We start from the raw sequence: 17,925 nt of genomic DNA on the forward strand, positions 1-17,925 counted from the left end.
TCCCCTGAAGTTTGCTCCAGCCAGTCTGGGATGGTTGAGAAGGCAGTTTTGAAGAGCAGTGGTATAGGAAGCCAGATCATAAGGGTCTGAGAAGTGAGTGAATGAGAGGTTACGAAATAGAGGCAATAGGGGTAGATGACTGTTGGATTTTGGTTGTGAGGAGACTGAGGGAAATCTGGACATGTTTTTATTAAGAAGGGATGGATGATGGATTATGAAAGATCTCATATTTAACATTCTAAGAGTCCTTCCAATTTTGATATGTTAAAATTCGATTCCAAAATGTCCTGTTCCATCATGTGTCCTCCAGCAGACTGCCCCCTTAAGTATCTCCACTCTATCATTGCTTTTCTTTTTTTATTATATACTTTTAACATTTTTCTTTTTAAATTTTGAGTTCCAAATTCTTTCCTTCCCTCCCACCACTCTCCCACCTACCGAGAAGGCAAGGAATATAATGTTATACATGTGAAATCATATTAGCCATATATTGCAAAAAAAGAGGAAAAAAAAACACAGCAAGAAAATTACATTTCAATTTGCACTCAGAGTTTATCAGTTTTTTGGAGTTGGATAGCAACGGACAGCATTTTCTTCATAAGTCCTTTGGATTTCTCTTGGATCACTGTACTGATCAGAGTAGCCAAATCTTTCACAGTTGATCATCATCATAACATTATAATTACTATACACAATTATTTCCCAGCTGTTCTCTCTTTACTTTGTACCAGTTCATATAGATCTTGCTATGTTGTTCTGAAACTATTCCCCTTCATCATTCCTTAGAGCACAATAGTACTCCATCACAATCATATGATACAATTTGTTCAGTCATTCCCCAATTGATGAGCTATTGTTTATCTTCAATCTTTTTTCTGTCTCCTAGTTCCTTCTCTATTGTCTACAGACAAATCCGTGTCCCCCATCCTGAAAAAACTCTCACTTAGAGGTGGCTAGGTGGCTCAGTGAATTGAGCACAGGTCCTGGAGTCAGAAGGACCTGAGTTCAAATCTGGCCTTAGACACTTGACAACTTACTAGCTGTGTTACCTTGGGCAAGTCACCTAACCTCAATTGCCCTGCCTTCCCCCCTCCTACCCTCCCCCAACCCTCATTCCTTCTGGTCTCACTTTCATCCTCTCTTCTGGCCCTTTTGATTAAACTCCTTGACAAGACCATCTATAACAGGTACCTTCATTGTCTCTTCTGTCCCTCTCTTTGTTAACCCCTTGCAATCTAGCTTCTAATCTCATCATTAAACCAAAACTTCTCTCTTCAAAGTCACCAATGATTTTTTTAATCGCCAAATTTAATGGCCTTTCTCAAATGTCATTATTCTTGAACTCTCTGAAGCCTCTGATACTAGTGATCACACTTTTCTCCTTGATAATCTCTTCTCTCTAGTTTTTCAGACACCACTCTTTTCTTCCTGAGTATTCTTATTCATTCTCCTTTGCTGAATCTTCATCTAGCATGCTTTCTAACCACAGGTGTCCCACAGAGTTTTGTCCTGGCCCTCTTCTCCCTTCATACCACTTCACTTGGAGCTCAACTCCCATGTATTTAATTACCATTTTTATACTAAAGATTCTTAAGACTACCAGTCCTGCCCCAGGCTCTCTGCTAACCTCCAGTCTTTTATCTCCAACTGCCTTTCAGACATCTTGACCTGGATGTCCAGTAGACATTTTAACTCAACATATCCAAAACTGAATTCATTATCTTTCCCCCTAATTCCTACCCTAGCTCTGAACTTCTTTATTACTTAAGATGGCAACATCATCTTCTTAGTACCCAGGCTTGACTCCTTACTTAGTGTCTCTCACCTCCCATATCTAATATGTTGCCAAGGTCTGTTGATTTCAACTTTTGCAACATTTCTAGAATATACCTCCTTCCCTTCTCTGATACTGCCCCCTCCCTGGTTCAGATCCTCCTTACCTCATGCCTGGACCAGTATAATAGCCTACTTATGAGTCTGATTGCTTTAAGTCTCTCCTCAATCCAAACCATTCTCCACTCTGCTGCTAAGGTGATTTTTCTAAAGTGCCGGTCTGATTATGTCACACCTCTTATTCAATAAACTCCAGTGGTTCCAGGATCAAATATAAAATCCTGTTTGATGTTCAAAGCCCTTCATAACCTAACCCCCTCCTACCTTTCTAGTCTTCTTACACCTTACTCTCAGACAGCTACTGTTCAATTCAATGACAATGGACTCTTTGCTGTTTTGCAAACAAGACGCTCTAGCTCTTGGTTCCAGGCATTTTCTATGACATGTCCCCCATGTCTATTATGTTTTCTCTCATCATCTCTGTTTACTGGTTTCTTTCAAGTCCCAAACTAAAATACCATCTTCCATGGGAAGCCTTTCCCAACCCCTCTTAATTCTGATGACTTTTGTCTGTTAATTATTTCCTATTTATCTTGTACAAAATTTGTTTGTATATATTTGTTTGCATGTTGTTTCCCTTATTAGATTGTGAGCTTCTTGAGGGCAGAGATCTCTTTTGCCTCTTTATGTATCCCTAGCACTTAGCACTGTTCCTGGAACATAGCAAGTGCTTAATAAACATTTATTGATGGACTGACTGATTATATTCTAAAGTCCTTTTTGGCCCTGACATTCTGAGTCAGTGGTTGTATGACTCCAAGTGGAATTGTATTCTGTTTCATCTTAGATGCCTTTTAAGATCTTTTCAACTATGAGATTCTATTATTTTACTGAAGGATACTAAACAACTTCCCTTTCCTTATAATTTACTTTTAATATGTTCCTTTTCTTCTGAGTATCATACTCTCCAAGACAGTTTTCCTGGTTAAGAAAAAGAAAATGACTTTCAGACTGTTAACAGAATGGTTTAAAACATATTCAACTAGTTTCCCTTAAAGGATAGCTTCAAGACAAGAAGAGAGCTGATACCTGCTTTATGCCAAACTTTGAAGACCAGGGTTTGTTGGGAGTCCAGTAGAAGTTCTTTAGATAACCTGTAGAAAAAAACCATACTCATTCTGTGTACATAAACCAGAAAGCAGCTGGTACAATGGGGACAGTACTGAATTTGGAGCTAGAGAGCCTTGGTTTGACTCTTGGCTCGACTACTACCTCTGTGACTTTGGGAAGGTCCTTTTCCCTCTCTAAATCTCCAATTGATACTCATGAGGCTGGACAAGACTAACTCTAACATCCCTTGCAACTCTGAATCCATGACGCTGCGCACCAGCATCTGGAGCATTGTTCCTATTTCCTCTAATGGTATCCACCAGACGCAAACGCTGGTATTTTTACTACTAGTTGTCCTCTCCTGAACCCACTCTTCATCTGATACCCAAGTAATGCTGCACTACTCTCATGTTCAGCCCACTGCCTACTCAATAAACTTCTGGTCCTGACCTATAAGACCCTTTACAATAATGATTTCAAATTATCTTCCAGTCATATCTTACACTATTTTTCACTCACTCAGCGGTTCAGCAAAGATTACCGGCTCTTCTGTCATCTTCTCTTTCCTTTCATGATCCAGCTTAGCTACTGCACTTCTTCCATGACACCCTCCTGGACATCTTCCACCTCACCTTAGAAAACAAGGTGGCTTTCTCTTTTCCCCTCAAATATATCACAACATTTTGTCTGGATTTCCCCTTGTACATGTACCACATTCTCTCTAGTATCATAGTTATTTGTACACATGTCTTAACTCCCCTACTGAATATTTACTGAATCGAATCCTTTGGGAATGGAGAAGGACATGATAGTCAAGGATAGCAAACTTCAATGACTATCTTTGAACATTTAACAAAGAGTTATATTGGAACACAGTAAAAAACAAACAAAACAACTTCTACCCCTATAACAGTACTTTTCTCTTGCATGAAAGCAAGGTAAGTCCTGTTTTAGGAAAATTTAATATGAGAAAATGCTCAACTTATAAAGCAATTAGAGTATCAGAGAATCTAAAAATTGGAAGAGACCTTAAGTTATCTCAACAAACTCATCAACTAATTCACAAATGCCTTCTACAACATAATAAAGAGGTTTTGAACAACAAAGAATGTCTAAAAGATAAATGGGTCACCTCTGGAAGCAGTCAACTGCCCATTGCAGAGATAACCTAAAAAAGTTTTCACTGCATCATTCATTTTGCCCAGAGGGCCTTCCAAGTGTCCAAGCCCATGATGAGCATCTTCACATTGTTGTTCAGGGCAAGGAAAATGGCCATTATGCCTGTGCTTTGCAAAAGTCAGACTTGTCACTGACTTCAAATAGCTCCATTAGGCATCATTCTTAATCCCTCCTCCCTTCTAAGGGAGAAAGATATCTATAATTAGTGCCTCCATTTCTTTTTCTTTTGTTCTCTTCTAAACACTGTGCAATCTGGCTTCTAATCACATCATTCAATTGAAATTGTTCTCTCTAAAGTCACTAATGGAAGTGATAGTATACTGATTCAATCATTCTGTAGAGCAATTTGGAACTATGCCCAAAGGCCTATAAAACCCTTTGACCAAGCAATACACCTACTAGGTCTGTATCCCAAAGAAATAAACAAAGAGGAAAAGGACCTACATATGTGCAAAAATATTTATAGCAGCTCTTTTAGTGGTAGCAAAGAACTGGAAATTGAGGGAATATCCATCAATTGGGGAATAGCTGAACAAGTTGTTGTATATGATTGTGATGAAATACTATAGTGCTATAAGAAATGATGAGCAAGATGCTGTCAGAAAAAGCCTTGAGAGACGTAAAGAACTGATGCAAAGTGAAATGAGCAGAACGAGAACACTGTATACAGTAACAGCAATACTGTATGATGATCAACTGTGAATGACTGCAATACAATGATCCAAGACAATTCTGAAGGATTTATGATGGAAAATGCTATCCATCTCCAGAGAAAGAATTGATGGAATCTGAATGCAGATTGAAGCATACTTTTTCTTGCTTTTTATTTTTGTCTGTTTTCTTTCACAACATGACTAACATGGAAATATGGTTTGTATAACTGTAGATAACTTAAATTGTTTGCCTTCTCAATTAAGTAGGGAGGAGAGGGAGTGAGTGAGAGAGTATTTGGAACTTAAAAAATTTTCAAAACAAATGTTAAAAATGGTTTTCACTTGTAATTGGGGAAAAAATAAAATATTAAATTAAAAAAGATAAAGTCACCAATGATCTCTTAATCACCAAATCTAATGGCTTTTTCTTAGTCCTTATCCTTCTTAATCTTTCGGCAGCATTTGCAAATATTTATCAGCTATGCCTGGATAATCTCTCCTCTCTAGGTTTCTATAACTATTCTCTTTTGGTTCTTCTCCTATCTATATGACCATTCCTTTTCAGTCTCCTTTGCTGGGTCATCATCTGTGTTAAGTATAATAAGTGTGAGTGCCTCTCAAGGTCCAGTCTTGGGGTCATCTTTCTCTGTGTTCCATCACTTGGAGATTTCATTAACTCCTCTAGATTCAGTTATTAACTCCACACAAATGATTCCCAGATCTATGTAACTAGCTTTAATTATTCTCTGGAGCTCTAGTTCCATATCACCAACTTGCCTATTGGACATTTTGAACTGAATGTCCATCCCATTAAGTATCACAAATTCAACAGATCCAAAACAAACAAAAAAAATTACCCCTCCCCTTCAGAATTTCCCGACATTGTTGATGGCACTGCTATATTCCTAGCCACCTCAGTGTCATTCTTTGCTTTCACTCATCTCACAATATCCAATAGGCTACCAAATCTTATTTTTTACCTCTACAACATCTCTTACATCTGGCCTGTTCTCTGAGACCTTCCCCATTTCTCAAGTGGATCACTGTAATAGCCTTCTAAATGTTCACTATTTAAAGATTTTCCCTACTTTCCTTCCACAAAGCTCCAAAATAATTTTCTTAAAAGACAGGCTCTTCACAACCTGGTCCCTTCTTACCTTCACAGTTTTCTTATACTTTCTCCCTTTCTATGAATTCTACAATGATTCAATTGGCCAATTTGCTCTTCCTTGAATATGACACTCCATTTCCTGTGTCTGTGCCTACACAGGCTGTCTCCTCTTGGAAGGTCCTATAATTTCACCTCTGCCTCTTAACATCCCTCGTTCCCTGTATGACTCACCTCAAAGATAGAAGATAGGCTTCCTTGCCTTTCTCCAAGTTGCTATAACCTTCCCCTCTAAGGTTACTATCCATCTGCTTTGTAACATATCTAATCTGTATTTATTTACATGATGTTTTGCCATAAGAATGTATATTCCTTGATGTCAGTTATTGTTTTTCCTTTTCTATATATCTCCAGAGCTTAGCACAGTACCTGGCATATAGCACTTTACAAATGCTTACTGACTGTCTTTCTGTGAGCTGTGGGAGAGAAATAGGAATGGAATGGAATTAAGTCATAATTTACATAGCACCTGCCATGTTCTAGACACGTTACAAATATTATCAGGGGTGGCTAGGTGGCACAGTGAATAGAGCACCGGCCCTGGAGTCAGGATGACCTGAGTTCAAATCTGGCCTCAGACACTTCACACAAAAACTAGCTGTGTGACCCTGGGCAAGTCACTTAACCCCAAATTGCCCTCCAAAAAAACCCAAAAACAAACATCATCTCATTTGATCCTTTCAACCACTATGGGAAGTGGGTGCTGTTATTATAACATTTTACAGCAGAGAAAATTGAGGCAGACAGGATAAGTGACTCGTCCAGGGTTAAACAGCTACTGTGTGAGGATGGATTTGAACTCAGGTTTTTCTGATTCTAGACTCAGCACTCTATCCACTGTGCTACCAGATGTCTTGGGGAATTAATCTGAGCTGATCACACTACCTAGGAAGAGGTATCACTGATGGGAACTGGCTAAGATGAGGCTACTGTTGGAGACCGTAGCTCTGAAGCTCTTTTCTTTCTACTCTCTAAGAATGACATTTGAAGAAGGAAGTACCATCATAAAAGATAGTTTGCAAGAGTGCTTGTGACTGCTCTTTTTATGTATAATGGCCTGACTGGAGTGAAACAAAGGACAATATGAAAATAAAGACTAAAACTTACTCTACCACCTATAGGTCAATTAGGTCATAATCTTGTTTCTGAGAAGAGTTGTGGCAATATTTCTGCACCTCAGAGATGTGCCTGGTCTCCTGGGGCAAACTCAAACTTTAATATTTCAAGAACTTGTGATCTCACTGGCACGTTCTAAAAACCCACACTTCCATGCTCTGAGGAAGCAGTGAGGAGTACTTTACTAGAACCCTGCATTCTAAAAGATCAGATTGATGACATCAACATGGGTGACAAAAGAATATAGAAAATTTTTAGTTTTCTTTCAGATTGTTTTATGGGAGGAGGGAAAGCTTTTTCACGGAATCAAATCATTTTTGAATCTACATCACTCGTCAGAGGATATTTTAGAGGGATAGGCTTTAGGTGAAGGCCCCTTCCATCTCTGAGGTTCTATGGTTAAACTATGTGCAGAGCAATGGATGAAGTTCGGTGTACATGATCAGGATTACTGGGTCCTGGCTGCACAGCAGAAGTCTTATACCTGGTTTCCTGCTGAAAGTCCCAAACAGGTGAGTCTGTATTCTCAATCACATGTGTATATACTGGGGATCTCACATCAGCAGCAGCAAATGACACACAGCAACTGGGTGCTGTGACATTCCGTTCAGTCAGGGGGCTTCCTGAAATAGAAGAACTATGGCTAATAAAATTACCAAATCATCCCCACCAACACCACCACAATAGCAGCTTAAATTTACATTATACCAAATCACACTTCTGTCGAGAGGCAGCCAGGAAATATGTGATCTCACTGGCATATGATATTCCATCTTGTCTGCCCCCTGCACTGGTTGTTTCTCATACCTGAAATGGCAGTCCTCACTTCTGTCTGCTTCTTAGAATTAAGTGTTTCATTCAAGACTTAACTCAAATGTCACCTTCTCCACAAAGCCTTTTTTTAGCCCTCCTAGCTGCCATGACCTTTCTCACCAAGGTCACTTTGTGTCTGCTTTCTATCCGCCTATGTATACATATACATGTTGTCTTTCTTGTGTCCTTGAGGACGTGGACTGTTTCAATTATTTCTTTTATCTCCAGTGTTTGGCTCATAGTGGGTAGTTAATACCTGTTTGATTAATAACTGCACTGCTATCTAACCTTGAAGTCTAACCCAAATGCCACATCCTTCAGGATAACTTCTTTTATTTTCCAGTTAGGTTCCAGCCTCCCTCAGACTTTATTCAGAATTGTTTCGCACCCCTCTAATATACTTTATTGGGTACTATAGCCATCCATGTTTATATCCAATTTTATAACATTTAAGAAAAACCTGCTACATATAAGGACCTGTCCTAGGTGCAGGAGATATAAAGACAAAAAATAAAATAGTATGTGGTTTCCTTGAGGGCAGGGTCTCTGTCTAATCTAAACTTGCATTTCCTCTAGTACCTATCACAGTTCTCTGCAGTGTGTGCTCCATAAATGTTTGCTAAGTGAATGAACAAACACAGGCAAATAGAGATTTTCATGGGTGAGGGAATTCTCATACAATCTTCTGCTGGCTTTCCATACAACAGTAACAGGTCTATTAGGGCTGATTTATAATGTTGCCTTTTCTCTTTCAGAGGCCCAGCTGAAACCTGACTGCTAAGAATACTCTCTATCACACACAAAATCTCTGGTGTTGGTAACCTTTGCTGAAGGCCTTGGAGCCAACATCTACTATGGCTTAAGGGGGAAGCTTGTTTTTTGTTTTGTTTTTTAATTAAAAAAATTTTTTTTTGCAGGGCATTTGGGGTCAAATGACTTGCCCAAGGTCACACAGCTAGTGTGTGTGTGTGTGTGTGTGTGTGTAGTGTCTGAGGCCAGATTTGAACCCAGGTCCTCCTGCCTCCAGGGCTGGTACTCTATTCACTGCGCCACCTAGCTTGTCCCTGTTTTGTTTTTTAAATCTAGCTCTGAGCTGAATCTAAAAAACAACCACTTCCCAAAAACATAGGAGAAATCCTAAGAGTAGATGATAAAGAAGCCACGAGTGCTCATCTGTATGAACTGTGGTGCTTTCCTTCTGGGTGCTAACAATTAAACAAGGCCTTGTATGCAATGTCTACATCACTGAGCAAGGTCATGATCTGAAAAGCACTTGGCAACAGCCCAGGAAGAGCTGCTAAACATGAAAATAATACTAACATGTCAATGATCCTATGTAAAATGTCTAGCAATACCGATCACAACCTATCCATGTCCAAATAAACAAATTTCTGTGGCCCAAAGCAAATTGTTATTAGCTACAGCAATGATGATAATCTTATTCTCTTCCTGCTGTTGTTATTTGGCTAATTCACAGAACCCCATAATTTCAAAAGTAAAACAATGTAGTTGACCCAAATGGCAATAGAATGATGTAAAATGGGTATAATTCGACTAACATGTTCTTAACAATGAACTGGTGAGAAATGGCATAAAATACATTACTAAGAACAGGATGATTGGAACAAAAGGAAACTGGGCAAGAGGAATAACATATGGATAAGTCTATGCAGCATTGGTATCCATGAAACACTAAAAAAATCATGGGAGGGCATCTAGCACATGGTAAAAATGCTCTACAGAGGGTTTATCGAAAGGTATGAACAAAAATCACACAGGCCAAGGTGTGAACAGAATGCTATCTATACTGGTCCCTCCCTCCACCATAGACTTACAGTGCTTCTTAAGCTGATAGGGCCAATATGTTCTAGACCTTGAAACAGTCATTTTGTATAAAGAAAGAAGTCTATTGAAAACACAATATTATTTTGTTATGGTGAAGAGATTTCAATTGCAACATAAAAGAGGGAAAGACTCTATGTATATTGGATCAAAATATGGGCTTGTACTATCTTAAAGAAACCTAGTATTATGAAGATCCAAACTTCCTGCTTCAAAATAGAGAAATTAGTGGGTGATTATTTGCTTTGTAAAAGCTTTATTTTTCAGGGTAAATTTCCTAGTGCATTGATCATATAACACTACTTCAAAAATTAAGCAGTTTTACTATGTAGGGCTTATCTCCATTTTCGCCAATCTCACTCCCTGCCAAAATCCTAGCAGATAAATTATGTTGCACATTTAACAATTGGTAGTCAACTCTTTAGTAATATAAATCTGCATTTAGTTAGTCTGGTTCTCAAATCATCCATAGTGTGATACCAAGCCCATAACTTAATCCTGTCTATGTTGGTGGCACCTGCCAGAGTTGACTTTTTTCCTCTGGCAGAGCCTCAAGAACCTAGGGTTGTCTCCATATCTGGACAAGGAACTTGAGAATTTTGTCAGAACACTTTATAGAACATCACATGATCCTTGTAGCATGCTAAGAAAGCCATCTTCTTGATGAATACATTTAGTCACATCACTTCTTTGCTCACTGACTTTCCACTGTTATGTGCTTTGCTTGCCATTTGCATACCAGTGCAATTTGATTTTTTACCTTGTATTACCAGCATTATCTCCTCCAATGATTCCCTATATTTAATCTATACTCTGGCTAAACTAACCTTGTACACAATCTTCATACACTTCCTATATTTTTCCAAACCTTAAGTCTCTACTTGGGCTTTTCCCTATGACCAGAATGTCATTACCCATTCTTCAGGACTCTGCTTGAATGTACTAATGACTTCAGTGTCAGTGTTTTCTTTATCATCTAATCCCATAGCACCTTTGTGCTCTTTTTATGTACTTATGCTATTCTAATTAATATATTTATCTGTGTCATACTCCACGGGGATCCTATTTTTCTATCTCTCAGCAGCCAGAACAGCCAATTGCATGTAGTGGTTGCTTAAATATATTTTAAACAATGAATATCATAGTTTAGATGGGGATTACAGTCTTGAAGGCAGATTTTTAAATATCTTAAAAGTTGTCATGAGATAGAAGAAGTAGATTTATTTATTTCAAATAAGCACAGGGAGGAATTTCCAACAATTAGAGCTGTTCAACACTGGAATGGATTACCTTTGGGGGTAGGAATTCCCTATTACTGGAAGTGTTCAAATTGAGACTGGAAAACCACCTGTCAAGGAAACAGAATGGGACCCCTGACCAGGGAGGCTGGATTAGATCACATCTAAGGTCCTTTCTAAATCTAATACTTTATAAATGTGTTGATGATGACAATCTGTACATTGTCATATATTCTGATGAGAGGCACAAGAGTGTAGCTCAGAGAGCTGACCTCAGAGACACAATGATTTGGGTTCAAATTCTGCCTCTGACACAAACTGGCTGTGTGACTTTGGGCAAGACACTGAATATGTGAGCACTCTAGGCAATGCTCCAAGATTATAAGCTGCAGAGAAGGTGCTGACTTGCACTGGGGGAGTAAGTTCCCCATTGGGAGCTCTCTACCCACGAAATCCAGGTCCCCTTTCCTATATATTTTGATTCATTATCAATCTATGTATGTAATCAAACTGATAAATGCTTGACTCTATATCTCTGTTAGGATGAGGACTAGAGCTGGAGCTAATCATTTTGTAAACATCTGAATCTCTATGTTGCCTTTGGTGTTAATGTCTTGTTGATGATGATTAGTCACAGATTTGTGGAGATATTTCTTTATATCATGGATTGCTTACTTACAAAGTGTCATCTAATTGGCTGATAATGTATGTTTAAAATAATGGTGAAAGACTACAGATACCATGAGCATCTTTTGACTTTGCAATAATCCTAGGTTTTAAAAGCACGGAATTCTAGTTAACTGTTCTGAAAGATAGAACAATGAAATAATTCCTGAGAAGGACAAGTGAGACACAGGAACCAAAAAACCTAGTACAACCTTAAGTTTCATTAATAGTAACAATTTCCAGAATGAGAGAGGTGATAATTGTTTCATTCTGCCCCATTCTGATTCCATTTGGAACACTGTGGTCAAGGGGGAAAGTAATACAAAGGAAGGCATACAAAGAAGGGCAACTGGGATATTGAGAAGGGATAGGGAAGGTAAGAAGCATTTATTAAGTGCCTACTATATGCCAGGCATTGTGCTAAGTGCTTTATAACGATTATTTCATTTGATTCTCACAACAATCTTGTGAAGTATTGTTATTCCCATTTATAGTTGAGGAAACTGAGGCAGAATTTAAATGACTTGTCCAAGGTCACATGGCTAAATTTGAGCTCAGGTCTTCTTCTAGGCCCAGTGTTCTATCCACTACATCACTCAGCTGTCTCTAAGAGAGGCAGAAGACAAGTCATATCAGGACTGGTTGAAAGAACTTGAAGCATTAAACCTAGAGAAAAGGATACTTGGGGACATGACAGTTTTCTTCCAAGTATGTGAAGGGTTATCATATGGAAGAAGTAAGTGTTCTATCCAATAGATAAGAAAAGAGTAAAGCATATCTGCTATGCAGGGTAAAGAACTCTGGATTTGGAGTCAAAAGATAAAGTCTCAGATTGATATTTACCATCTTCATAAATGACCTTGAGAAAATAAGTCACAGGAGCTCTGATAACCTCAATATTCTCATCTGTAAAATGAATACCTACCTGCTTTAAAAGACTGTTGAGAAGAAAGTACTTTGTAAACCTTAGAATGGCACACAAATGTGAGCTACACTTACTATTCAACTTTGAGAAAAGCTTATCTTTTTAAAACACAATTTTATCAGGAGGTTTGAAAGGGAACTGCTCAGGTCTGTGTCAGATATATACGCCTCTAAGATTCTCTGAATGGATGAAGAAAACTAAGGATACCTTTTAAACTTAGGTGCATTGCCCTTTCCACTAAGACGCTGGCAGCAAAAGTGCCTTCCAGACCCACTGTGCCTGCCGCTGCGAGGGGACTCTCTGCCTGGGGGCCTTGGGAACAAGGTTTCTTGGCATCACTCTGGTTTTCAGGCTCTTCAGGGCCCGCCTGGTGAGGAATCCTTTCTGAGTCACTGTTGCTGCTGTCTTCAGTGCAGTAAGCCTGGTGAGCAGGCCCAGGGGGAAAAGAAGCAGACCCTTGTGTGGTGACAGCAACATGAACTCTCACTGCTGCTCCTGACAAATCCGAGGCACCGCGCCCAAACACAGGATAAACACCTACAGAGGAGGAAATAAAATGGTTCCAGTCAGGCATAAAGCAAGTCTTGTCAGATTTATAGAGGTGCACAAAGATTACATCTGTACCTTTTCTGCACAGAGGAAGCACTCCACCTCATTTTCCCCACTGTTTTGGACAAGCAGCTACAAAGTTTAGTGTTTTCTATTGAATTTTTATCCTTAAAAAAAGCCCTGGGGCAGCTAGGTGGTGCAGTGAATAGAGCACTGGCCTTGGAGTCAGGAGGACCTGAGTTCAAATCCTGCCTCAGACACTTCACACACACACACACACACACACACACACACACCCTAGCCATGTGACCTTGGGCAAGTCACTTAACCCCAACTGCTTTCCAAAAAGCAAAAAAAACCCCAAAACCAAACCAAAAAAACCCAACCAAACAAAAAAACAAAAAACACACCCAAAAAACCAACAAAAAAAAAAAAGCCCTAACTCCAATGCTGCCTTCTTCAGGAACATTAGTTAATGATTCTCCTCAGCCTCAAGTGGCCTTTAACTTACCGTGTTTTATCATTATACCTACATGCGTCTTATCCCACTATGAGAATATAAGTGCCATGAAGGTAAGGACTATATCTTATGTAGACTTTAACTCTGAGGGGCACAGCAGGTAGGAGCAAAAAGCTAAATGGATTTGGGAATCTGGAGACCCAGGTTCAAATACTAGCTGTGAAACTTACTAGCTGAATGCCCATTCTGACTCTGTTTTATCATTTGTAAAATGGGAATGATACTATATATATTTTGCTTTTTGGAGGACAGTTGGGGTTAAGTGACTTGCCTAAGGTCACACGGCTATTTTTTGTGTGTGTTAAGTGTCTGAGGCTGGATCTGAACCCAGGTCCTCCTGACTCCAGGGCTAGTGCTCTATTCACTGCACTACCTAGCCGCCCCGATAATATTTTTTTATCTACCTCATAGTGCTGTGAGTTGTAAAGAAAGCACCCTGTAAACCTTAAAAATGTTATAGAAATTCAGTTTAACTTAATTGAATTCAACAACCAAGTGGGAGTTACTGCTATTACCTACCTCCCTTCTCTGTACCTTTGGTTAGGCCTAAAGAAATCCAAGTTGTCATTTTTAATCTAACAAGATTTTTGCAAAGAAAATGTTTTATAAACTATGAAAGATTTTAGAGACTTGTATGAATATGAACAACTCTTGAATGATGGTGAACAAAGATAAAACAGAAGTATAATATTATGTAAACAAGGAGGTCTAAGAAAAGGTAATGGGTAGAATCAAGTCTGATTCTATTTCTTCCTACTGGCTTCTTTGGGTTGGACCACACACACTAGGGATTTCCTTGACCTAATTATTTAGGATTTGAATGGGCATACCTAGGTCATAGCTATGTCTAGCCTTATCACTGGGTAGGAATTTATTCCCAGAGAGGGGAAGTGCCATTAATGTGTACAAGAAGCCCAGAGAGCTGTTATTCACCTTCCACTGAAGAGAGAGAAGGAGGAAAATGAGTACTTCAACAAGATGTAGATGAGAAGAAATCTATTTCCTAGAACATATCCTTATACAGGTTTTATTCCTACCTCTGATAAACAATTTTCTGACAAAAAAAGTATGTTAAAGAAATTGTCTTCTTATTATCACTGTATTATTAATACTGAAAGAGAATCTATAGTGTTAGAGCTGTAAGACCATCTGTTCCACCCTCCTGTTTTAGAAAGGCAAGAAACTGTGGTTCATGGTAAGGGAATGAATTGCCTACAGTCATACATTTAATAAATAGAAGAGCTGGGACTTGAACCCAAGGGTCTTCTGATTCCATATCCAATTTATTACACTATGCTGCTCCCTTATATCATCAAAATGACTACTTACCACTAATAGTCAGTGTCTTTGCTGTCCTCACACTGAGCCTGGAAAGGTCCACATAGGCTGACCCAATCAAGGTGTCTGTCAGGTGGGGCCTCTCCACATTGTCATTTCCATAGGACCGCCACACCTGGATTTCCAGTTTCTCTTCCCTCAAGTACCAAAGCAGTGATGGTCCCACATTAACATCTACTTTTTTTGTTGCTGTGAATGTCATTGTGACTTGTTTTTCATCCGTGGCTAACTTTGGTTTTCTCAGTGGGGTCCAGAAGCCCTCTTGGTCATATAGCTTATAGCGAAGGTAGCAGTGGGTGGCCTTGTGGATATGTGTCTGGCCAGCCAGTAACATACAATGGGTTGGCAGCCATGCTCTTGGGGTGGAGACGGTGATGGTAGCTGGCCTCTCCTCAACATCTGTGAGGAGGTCAGCAGGACCTTCCTCAAAACTCCAGCCCAGAAGTTTAGCGGCCTCCAAGACTCGTTCTCTGTCACCAGAATGGGCAAAGGAAATTGATAGCTCCAGGCCACCCACAATCATCTGCATGATGTCTGTGTTTTGTGCTGGAGCCAGGTCCTCAGGCAAGATGACTGGATACCACCCTGTAATCCCTTATGAGAGAAGACAATTATGGAAGGGTGCTATTTCTATCTTCCTCAAGAACTAACACAGGAAACATGTACCCATAACCACACAGAGATGATTATTTCACTGGAAAAAATATTTTTATGGAAATAGCAGAAACTAGTAGGAAGAAAAAAGGGTGGGATTCAGTAGACCCAAGTTCTAGTCCTGGCTAGACTAGAACTGGTTGCATAACTTGGGGGTAAGTTAGAGAATCTACCTCAATTTATATGATAGAGATATTAATTTTTATTTTGTTTACCTCATAAGATTATTTTTTATTTATATTATATATTATTTATGTATCAGAATAAGTATGTGAAAATAAACAAATGCATAGAACCTTGGAGCTAAAAGGAACTTAGACTATGGAACTAAGGAAGCCAGAGCTAGAAAGGGCCTCTCAGAACTTAGGAAGTCAAATTGATTCACTTTATAAATTTAGCTGCCTGGTAAATTTAAAAGAACATTGTAGAAGCATTTACAGGCATACATTCCATTCTCAGCTCTGCTACTAATTTTGTGACTTTTGGAAAGTCATTGCTATACCCCGAGCCTCAGTTTCCTCATTTGTAGGGTCACAACTAAATGATTTCTACAATCCCTTACAGATCTAGAGTTCCATTAAGTCTCTGAATTAAAGGTCTCAAGATGTGAACTTGCAAGTGCCTAGCACACAGTAGGTCCTGAATGTTTGTTCAGTTGCAACTACTAGTTTCTGGATTAGAGCCCTGACTTCTCAATTCTCAGCTAAAGTGCTCTTTTATATCACTATACTCCTTGAAATAGTTCAAAGCATGATAATGACATCGAGTATTGCTACCATCAACTGAAGAAAATTAAACAGAGGGTTTTATTTGTTTGAAAATAGTCATATACAATGATAGATGTCAGAGCCAAGGAATCTATTCGGGGTGAGAGGCTGATATTTAAAAAGAGAACTTCTTAGGGCTAGGTTCATTAGATGTAATAGGTATGCAGGCATAAAATAATTTTAGGCTAAAGAAGTTACTATTACGGGATGCATATTCTTTTCTCTGGGGGCAACAAGACTTACAGGGCCAACAGAATGTTAGCATTAGAAGGGACATTAACATTACAACACAGAATTTTTGAGCTGGAAAAAACCTGAAGTCTAGTTCAAATACCAAATTTGATAGAAGAGGATACTGAAGCCCAGAAAGGGAAAGTGAATTGTCCATGGTCACAAAGTGAGTCAGCTATTCAAAGTATTCCACTAGTTCAGTCATCCAAAGACCTGATGAACAATCAAGTTACTCACCTGACCTTTTGATCAGCAAATCTTTCATTGGAATCCTGACTACTCCAAGGAGATACTCTCTTAAAGGCTGAATGTGAGCTAATGGACTACCTGTAAAAAAGTTAACAAAATTAAAAATAACTAAGAGACTCGTGGACCAAAGCTTTTACTTACAGTAAAAACCAGATTCCAGCTTGAGAATGGAGAACAAAGAAACAAACAAAAAAGTGAAAATAGTATGTTTCAATCTGCATTCAGATTCCACAGTTCTTTTTCTGGATATGGATAGAATTTTCCATTATGAGACTTTTGTAATTGTCATAGCTCATTGCATTGCTAAGAAGAGCTAAATCTATCACAGTTGGTCACTGCACAGTGTGGCTGTTACTGTGTATAATGTTCTCTTGGTTCTGCTCACTTCATTCAGCATCATGTAAGTCTTTCCAAGTTTTTCTGAAATCTGCCTGCTTATCATTTTTTATGGAATAATAGTATTCCATTACATTCATATACCACAACATGTCCAGTCATTCCCCAATTGATAGGTATCCCCTCAATTTCCAGTTCTTGGCCACCACAAAAAGAGATGCTATAAATATTTTTGTACATGTGGGTCCTCTTCCCTTTTTTAACAGTCTCTTTGGGATACAGACCTAGTAGTGGTATTGCTGGATCAAAGGGCATGTACAGTTTGGTTGCCCTTTGGGCATAGTTCTAAACTGCTCTACAGAATGATTGGATTAGTTACAACTCCAACAACAATGCATCAGTGTCCTAATTTTCCCACATCTATCATTTTCCTTTTCTGTCATATTAGTTAATCTGATAGGTGTGAGGTGGTTCCTCAGTTGTTTTAATTTGCATTTCTCTACTCATAGTGATTTAGAGCATTTTTTATATGAATATAGCTTTAATTTCTTTGTCTAAAAACTACCTGTTCATATCTTTTGACCATTTACCAATTGGGGAGTGACTTATAGTCTTATAAATATGTCTCAGTTCTCTATATATTTGAGAAATGAGGCCTTTATCAGAAACATTGGTTGTAAAAACTGTTTCCCAGATAACTGCTTTCCTTCTAATCTTGGTTGCACTGACTTTGTCAAA

General features: G+C 38.8%; 1 protein-coding gene across 1 annotated transcript in view; it reads right to left on the minus strand.

Moving 5' to 3' along the window:
- The window catches only part of C2CD3 (C2 domain containing 3 centriole elongation regulator), a 183,250-nt gene that overhangs the window by 45,019 nt on the left and 120,306 nt on the right, over positions 1-17,925 (minus strand). Inside the window, exons 22-26 of the mRNA XM_069070830.1 lie at positions 16,840-16,929; positions 14,942-15,544; positions 12,751-13,080; positions 7,544-7,682; positions 2,923-2,987 (exon numbers count right to left, since the gene is read on the minus strand). Of these exons, the coding sequence (XP_068926931.1) occupies positions 2,923-2,987; positions 7,544-7,682; positions 12,751-13,080; positions 14,942-15,544; positions 16,840-16,929 (1,227 nt within the window). The remainder of the gene's footprint in view (positions 1-2,922; positions 2,988-7,543; positions 7,683-12,750; positions 13,081-14,941; positions 15,545-16,839; positions 16,930-17,925) is intronic.

The sequence above is a fragment of the Petaurus breviceps genome, unplaced genomic scaffold (genome assembly GCF_028583685.1).
Source record: "Petaurus breviceps papuanus isolate PSGF00001 unplaced genomic scaffold, PetGlider_PUasm1.0 90823, whole genome shotgun sequence".
Lineage (NCBI taxonomy): Eukaryota > Metazoa > Chordata > Mammalia > Diprotodontia > Petauridae > Petaurus > Petaurus breviceps.